The sequence below is a fragment of the Montipora capricornis genome, chromosome 4 (assembly GCF_036669925.1).
Source record: "Montipora capricornis isolate CH-2021 chromosome 4, ASM3666992v2, whole genome shotgun sequence".
Taxonomy (NCBI): Eukaryota; Metazoa; Cnidaria; class Anthozoa; order Scleractinia; family Acroporidae; genus Montipora; species Montipora capricornis.
In genome coordinates this window covers 4091881-4099380 of record NC_090886.1, presented here as the reverse complement: position 1 = coordinate 4099380, position 7500 = coordinate 4091881, and the positions used below count along the sequence as shown (strand labels likewise).

General features: G+C 39.7%; 2 protein-coding genes across 5 annotated transcripts in view; one reads left to right on the top strand and one right to left on the bottom strand.

Annotated features, from left to right (window-relative positions):
- Positions 1 to 3769, bottom strand: part of LOC138045265 (clustered mitochondria protein homolog) — a 38741-nt gene extending 34972 nt beyond the window's left edge. For 2 of the 4 annotated variants that reach the window (XM_068891699.1, XM_068891700.1), the window contains exons 1-2: positions 3605 to 3765; positions 2946 to 3145 (exon numbers count right to left, since the gene is read on the bottom strand). In XM_068891699.1, the coding sequence (XP_068747800.1) occupies positions 2946 to 3132 (187 nt within the window). In that variant the 5' untranslated portion in view covers positions 3133 to 3145; positions 3605 to 3765. Of the gene's footprint in view, positions 1 to 2945; positions 3146 to 3604 lie in introns of all 4 variants that reach the window. The other 2 variants (XM_068891702.1, XM_068891701.1) reach the window with 2 other exon arrangements.
- Positions 3770 to 7245: 3476 nt separating this feature from the next.
- Positions 7246 to 7500, top strand: part of LOC138045262 (uncharacterized) — a 7448-nt gene continuing 7193 nt past the window's right edge. Inside the window, exon 1 of the mRNA XM_068891689.1 lies at positions 7246 to 7482. Coding sequence (XP_068747790.1) covers positions 7386 to 7482 — 97 coding nt within the window. The 5' untranslated portion in view covers positions 7246 to 7385. The remainder of the gene's footprint in view (positions 7483 to 7500) is intronic.

Below are 7500 nucleotides of genomic sequence, written 5' to 3'. Positions count from 1 at the left end.
TTGCAATATGTTTACGGTAAAACCTTTCATCATAACAATATAACAACATAGTCAAGTTCAAGTAACCCACTAAGATTGTTTTCCCCCCCCCCCCCCCCATCACTTAAAAACAGTCTAGTGAAATTTTCCATCCTACTTTTATTATCCCATTGACTCCTGGGGGTTCCCCATTGACAAGTAAAGTCGTCTGGCATTAGACCGAGTAAAATCTGTCAAGTCTCACTCCCTGGAGTCCATGAGTTAAAAAATATATATTTGTTCAACAGTTATAACCACATCTGCCATAAAACTGTTGAAAGCTTGTTGAACCAAAGACTAAAACTGTTTAAATGCCTTTATGGGACATGCCATGCCAGAAAATACAGCCAGTCAGAATGTACCACATATGTAACATGACTATTTAAATATTAGACCCGTAGCCCTTGCAGGCTACGGGTCAATAGCCCATGAGGCGAAGCCAAATGGGCTATTGATCCGTGGCCCTTAAGGGCGAAGGGTCTAATTGTTTTAGTATCGCCCAACTAGTCGGACAGAAAAGGCAATAATAAAGTTAGCAAATGCAAGTTGAAAATATATTTATTTGAGAATAAAACGAAAAAAGCGTCATGCTTTTCGCTACTCGATGACTATTACTAATAGTCCTCTGGTAGTGTAGCCAATCAAAATGCAGCATTTGCATTAGTCCCATAATTGGGTGATACTAACATAATTATATTCAATAGTTTTCTTGAATATTCTCATAGTGCATACATGTAATATGGCATGATAGAGTAAAATTAACATTATGCAGGGTTCGACACCTGGCTACCTGCATTACTAGCCACCGGGCTGGTGATTTCTAGAATTTACTAGCCCAAAGCAAAACTTGGTAGCCCGGATCAATTTCCCTCGAGGTCTACTTCAACCCCAAACACGCAAACCTTCCTCTAAACTTATTGGCAAGGTCTTTTAAAATGATAAAGAATGGAATTTTTTCTTCCATTGTGATAACATAATGTGTTATTTAAGGAAAAAAGCTAACAAAATGTTCGTTTCACATTCACTTGTGCACGCGGCGAAGGCTAACCGTAGAATGCCAGTGCACAAGCCACGGGAAGCTTGCTTTCCAAGATGGATTAAAAGTTCTCTTTCTCTGAGTGCTCTCGTAAATCTTACTGCTTTCCTGTTTACTGGTACTTTCAGTTTCGGCCGCTTTCCCCTTTCTACATGGTGGCGCCTCGTAATTTGTCAAAAATCGCTCCATCTTTACAATCGGTTCAATTGCGAAGCGATCGTGCAAGGCGATGTGCAAGGCATCACAACATTGGTAGGGAGAAGACTGGGGAAGACATTAACCATTAAGCTCAGAGTCTGGGATCTAGAGATGTTTACGAACTACACGCAAGATAAAAGAGACGCCAGAAGATGATAGATTTGTTTTCTTTATAAAATTATTGGTATTATCGTTACATTTTAAACTTTCTTGTTTTTTTAATCAACTGTGAACTTCAAACTAAAACCAATTATATCTAGTTTATTTCCATTTTTCTACTAGCCAGCAGGCTATTAAACGTCGTTTTTTACTAGCCCAACAAAGTTTTTACTAGCCTCGGGCTACCGGGCTAGCGGAGATGTCGAACCCTGATTATGTAATATTTTTTTAAGTCTGATGGAATATCCCATTTATAACATGCATTTTTACTGTAATCTTCATGAAAGAAGGTAGGCTGTGATGGTAAATAAATAAATAATAAATACTGCATGCTTACTTGCCATAATCTTGTGTACGTGTAAAGTATTACATAACAAAAATTGTGTAAAAACGGACACCAACATACATTGTACAACCACAGGCAGCCCAGGCCTGGTCCGGTAAAAATTACAAGGATTTGAATGGAAAGCCCAATAACAGACTCAAAATATTTACACGCAAAAGTTCTCGGTAAAAATGCCTCATACAGTGAGATCAAATCAATGAACGGTTGACTTGTCATGCCCAAATTAAATTTTGTTGTAAGCAAACCTTAAAGGATTTTGGATATTTGGATCACTTGAACCTTGATACAATGTGAGCAAATGACTAAATTGTTGACTTGCCATGTCCAAATTAGTTGCAAGCACCCCTTGAAGGATTTTGAACATTTGGATATTCATCACTGTTTGCAACAATGGATACTCGTTCAACCTTGAAACTTGGTCAAGGAGAAGTAAGTTTATTTGTGTGACTGTTGCTGCAGTTTGAGCATGACTGATATTGGAAAAGTGTAATTTTATTGGCAAAATGTGAGGTAAGCTAGAAATTACTTCCCAGCCTTTCCTTTATTTTGGTTTGAGTCACAACCAGGGAACCTGAGAAATCAGTGACTCAAATTACCTTAAATCAGGCAAATAGCAGCACTGAAAGCAAGCAACTGTCATCAGGACAGTGTAGCTCTTCATTGAGAAGATGCATGTAAATATTTTCTTGAGACTGTTTTGAGATTCCCATACAAATCCTTATAATGTTTAACATCAGAGCCTGGGCTGCCTGTGGTACAACCAATAATTATTATTTATTTATTATTATTTCATGATGATATTTTCATGCAAAGATAATCTTAAAAGGGTCATTGCTGATAAATGAAAATGTTCTTGATTGACAAAGACCGCTTAAATCTTAAACAAATTTTTGACTTCCCACAAGCTTAGCATCAATTCATTTCGTTGAATTTTAACAATTTGACCAGAAAATCTACAGTAACAAAAAAGCATCAAACTATACATTTTGGCTTTTTAAATGAAAACGATATTGGTGAATAGTCAATGCATGGACTTTTTTTGTGAAGGAAAAGAACATGATTAAGCTCACGGACTCTCTTTATGTGGTTTAATTGAAGTATGTACATAATCTTTGTACCGGTATATATTTGCTTCTTATATGTTAATTGACTGTCAAAAGAGCTAAAAGAGATTTAAATTTGATTCACCTATTGATGTAATGGAATTTGATTTCCCACCTGCAGTCTCGTTCGATTGAGTGGCTTTTTCTTTTATTTCCTTATCTTTTCTTTCCTCAATCTGCGGATTTGCACCAGTTGTTTCGTGTAGATGCGGACAATTTAATTTTCCACCACTTTCCGTCGCGCTACTCTCTTCTAGCGTCACAGCGGGCATTGTTATTTTCAAACTAATAAATAAAAAAAACACAAACACTCCGATTACATGTACATTCCTCCACTGTTAGGAGAAATACAAAATTCAAGAAATGCTAAAATTCAAGAAATATGGAGGGATGACTGCTGTTAGAGGTGAAATTATTGCATCAGTTCATTACTTCCAAAGTGCAAATCGCCGTGACGGCGAAATCAAATATAAACCTTAGCTTACGTTTAATTTTCCACTTGGTCCACGTGAAAAAATTTGCATTTGACTTTGCAGATATTAATATCTTTCTGCCTTAACTACAAACAGAGACAATCTTCCTCGCTTTCAATTGCAAACCGTTTCTCAAACTGCCACAGCACGCTCGATGACTGACCTTGGCATGCGTAGAAAGTCAGTGAAGGGATACTTTTCACGAGCAGATCAGATCATATGTTTTAACAGACCGTGAATGAAATATAGAAGCAACTGAAACGATTTTTACCTTGGGAATGCCCAACTTCCCCAGTTTACTTCTCGAAATGACTCTTTTGGATAATCTGTGGTACGAACGCGGGAAATAGCTAATTTTCCAGCTAAATCCGTGTAAACATCTAACTTTTCCAGTCGTTTGTATATTGATTCATCCTCGTGGTCACCACGCCAGCTCGATCAACGTGATTACGCAACCCTGGAGGTGTGTCAGCGGCTCACGATAATGTATGTACACGTCACAAATTATCCTTCTTACCCCGAATACCCTCCTCCTCTTGGGTGTAAAAACGAGTTGGCATGGGGTGGGTACGGATGTTACGTTTTCAACGTTTTTCCAGCCTTTTCTTGAAGCGGATTGTTTGGGAGATAAAATGACCGGACCGAATGAAAAAAGATTTAAGTCTGGTCATAGAGGTCCCATGATTTATGAGTCAAATGGTCAATGAGACAATGAATCATGAGTCATGAGTCAATGAGACTCACAGTCAATATAGCAATAATTTATTGATTAGGCCTAAGCACTCACTGAAATTTTAGCTTTCATTTTATGGGTTAGGGTAACTGCACTAACTCACTGACTCATTGACTCATGACTCATTGACTCATTGATTCATTGACTCATAAATACCAATCTCGTACCCAGAGTCCTCGGGCTTCTTGGTCAGCGGGTGAGCGCCCGGAGAGACTCTGGGATCCTCTGGGATAATGGCCTTGAACTATATTTTTGATTGGCCGCTTGAGTATCAGTGGCAGTCCGACAGGAAGTAGGTACTGTAAGTAATTCGGAAGCCCCAGAATTTGAAGGGAGATTCAAAATCTAAAACTAGTTTCAGTGCTGTTTGTGTTTTTCTACCTAAGAAATATATAAATCACAAAATTAAAAACCACGAGGTTTGAATTACGTCTTATACCGTACAGGAATTTTCCCACGCTGCTAAAAACTGATTACTGGTGCTGTTGCAAAAGTACCGTGGGAAAACATTATATCAGTCTCTTTGAGGAGAAATCCGTGGAATAAAGTCTTGTCGAAACCATTCAGAATTACGGAAACATCAAATAGTAGTAGAAGAGAACATTTGTGTCGTTTCCACGAAAATTTGTCGATAGTGTTGCTTGCACGATGGCATTCTGAACGATGGAATGTACGCTGAAACACTAAAAATATTACCGAAAGCGCCAGAGGTTTCATCTTCACTTGCTCTTACAGCAACCAATGATCATTTCTCCAGTTTCTTTGTGTGTAAGGCTAAAATTCTTGTTTCTCGAACACTTTCAACCCGCCATTTCTACTGTTTACGGTTTTCTCTTTTCTGTTTCCGGTTAAATTCAAGCATACGTAATAAGACCGGAACCCACGTTTTCTGGGAAAATGGAGTCGATTATCCCAGTCTCTCCGGGCGCTCACCCGCTGACCAAGAAGCCCGAGGACTCTGGGTACGAGATTGCATAAATACTTGATACTCGGTGCAATAAAAAAAGTGTACCTGCCAACTCTCACCCATGTCACCCACCCATCTAGGACAATTTTTCACGCCTGCCTCACACATACATACGGACGCACTTTTCAATTCAATGTCCTAGAAAATATTCCAAAAAATTAAGTGCGTAAAGTTAACTTTGTGTCCCAACTGTATCACAACATGCCAAAATTGTTTCATGTGATGCTTTTTGATGTGAGGAACTCGAAAGAAACTCCGTACAAGTTCGTACTAGAGTCTCATTACCATTTCGTGACATTACTATTTGGTGTTACGGTCACGATGTACATATTCTGATCCTCGCTTTTCTTCGAACCGTTTGCAGTTAGTCGATAGTGTCTTGCACAAGTAGTACGTTTATCAGAAAAATGATCTTGCTAAGAACGATGGCAAAAAAAAGGTTTTTTTTCGTTCCCCTTCAAAACAAGTTAGCAACGTAAACAATATGAGGACGGACAGCACGTGAAATCCCCTCTGCGTTTAACTAAATGGTGTTCAGGTAAAATTTAAGTAATATTCTACACCATTATAAGTAGGCCTTTAAAATGAACTTTATACATACCAAAAAAACAAATCCCGCAAACGTGCGCTCGCAACGGGATTTGATAGGAAGCAACAGGGAGTTTAAGATCTGCGACGCGACGGTAACGAAAACGTCATTTAAAATTCCAACTTCAGGTTAATTAATCTTTTTCGTCGTGTTTTTGAGACGCGGACGTCAACCGGAAGAAAACATTTCGAGTGCCAGGACAGTGGTGTCTCCCAGGCTCGGGTAGCCTGCGAACGCAGACGTATTTCCGGCGATCATAGCCCTAACCAGCGTTAAATGCCATGGAAACCTATAGGTTTTGATACCTCTTAACCAACGGTTAGCGCTAACCAGGCTTCGAGCAACCGGCCCCAGATTGTTAAACTAATCATCTCTAATGGAGAAAAGATACTTTGCAATGTAAATGTGGTTGTGTGAAGAGAAGTTAAAAGGGAAAACAGATCACTTCCGATTGCCGTCCACGCCTCTCGTGCCTTCATCTTTGACTCATCATTGATTTCATCATTGATTCATTCCTCACGGGAACATTAGAACCCACAAATGACCAGCTCCACTGAGCTCAGTTGGTTAGAGCGTCGCACCGGTATCGCGAGGTCAAGGGTTCAAACCCCGTTGAAGTCCTGAAATTTTTCAGGCTTCTCTACGCAATTGCAAAAAATTGCGTTCAAAACTGCGAAGATCATAGCTTCACTTGAAACGCTCGTGCGTAAGCTAATCACACGATCACGATCACGATCGCAATCATGTCACACGATCTTTATTTTAGGACGCTTTCTATTTGACAGAACTGACCGGCCAGACCAGGCATTTGAAAGATTAGGGAGCTTAAGCAACGACAACGGCGACCTTAACGAGAACGTCATCTCAAAATATAAATTTGCGTTATTTTAATCGCTTCGTGACTATTTCAACGTTTTTAATATGACAAGGGTGTGGTAATTCCTCAAAGATGACACCAGTCGGAACGGCACTCCATTTTAGGAGAGAAAATGAAAATTTATCCTCAAGTGATGACGTTCTTCATAAAACCAAAAACTTGGCTATTTCACGTTGTTGTTTTGCTGACGACGGCAACGAAATGGACAAAAGTGAAAAACGCACGTGCAGGGCGTGCACAGCTATTGTTTTTACCCACTAAATATGCAAATTTGTGGCGTTCTCGTTGCCGCCGCCGTTGTCGTTGCTTAAGCTCCCTATTAACTCTTCAACGCCTTCAAATTAACATACCTCGAGGATTGCGAGGGATTGCCATGCGAGGCCCAGCAAGGCCGAAACACAGTTGGTGTTATACTGTGTCACCATACTTTTTTGTTTCGTTTTTCCTTCAAATTGTTGCATTTTCTTTGCAAACTAACGGGTCTGATGGGCTGGTTTCTGACAAAAGGAAACGTCCAGGGCACAAATGTCGTCACGCATACGCTCCACGGACTGCGTACATAAAGAATCCTCTCGAGGCAATAAAACCAATGGAAACCAAACCTTCTTTTCGATTAAACTGTCTCATTGAACAAGAATTTTCAAGGTCAGCGAGCGTAAAACGTCGTCGCCTCCCGTTTATTATTTATGCCGTTAGATTAGAATGTCACTAGCTACATGCTTGATATCTTTACGAAGATGATATTGGCTTCGTTTGTTTCTTCCTGGTAATTTTTATCGGCCCTGAATGGGAGAGAACAGCTTATGCCTTGGTACTTGAACAACAAAGCATACCAAGCGCTCTTGTCGCCTCCTTTTTGGACAAACCTGCCTTTTCACCGTGAAAAATGCTTCACGCATCCATCGTACCAACATTACGTCTGCGAAGTTGGAAGTTAATCACAAGACATATTTTTCTACTTGTTTTACTCATAATGGTCGAGGGTAAGGTGCCTAATTTGC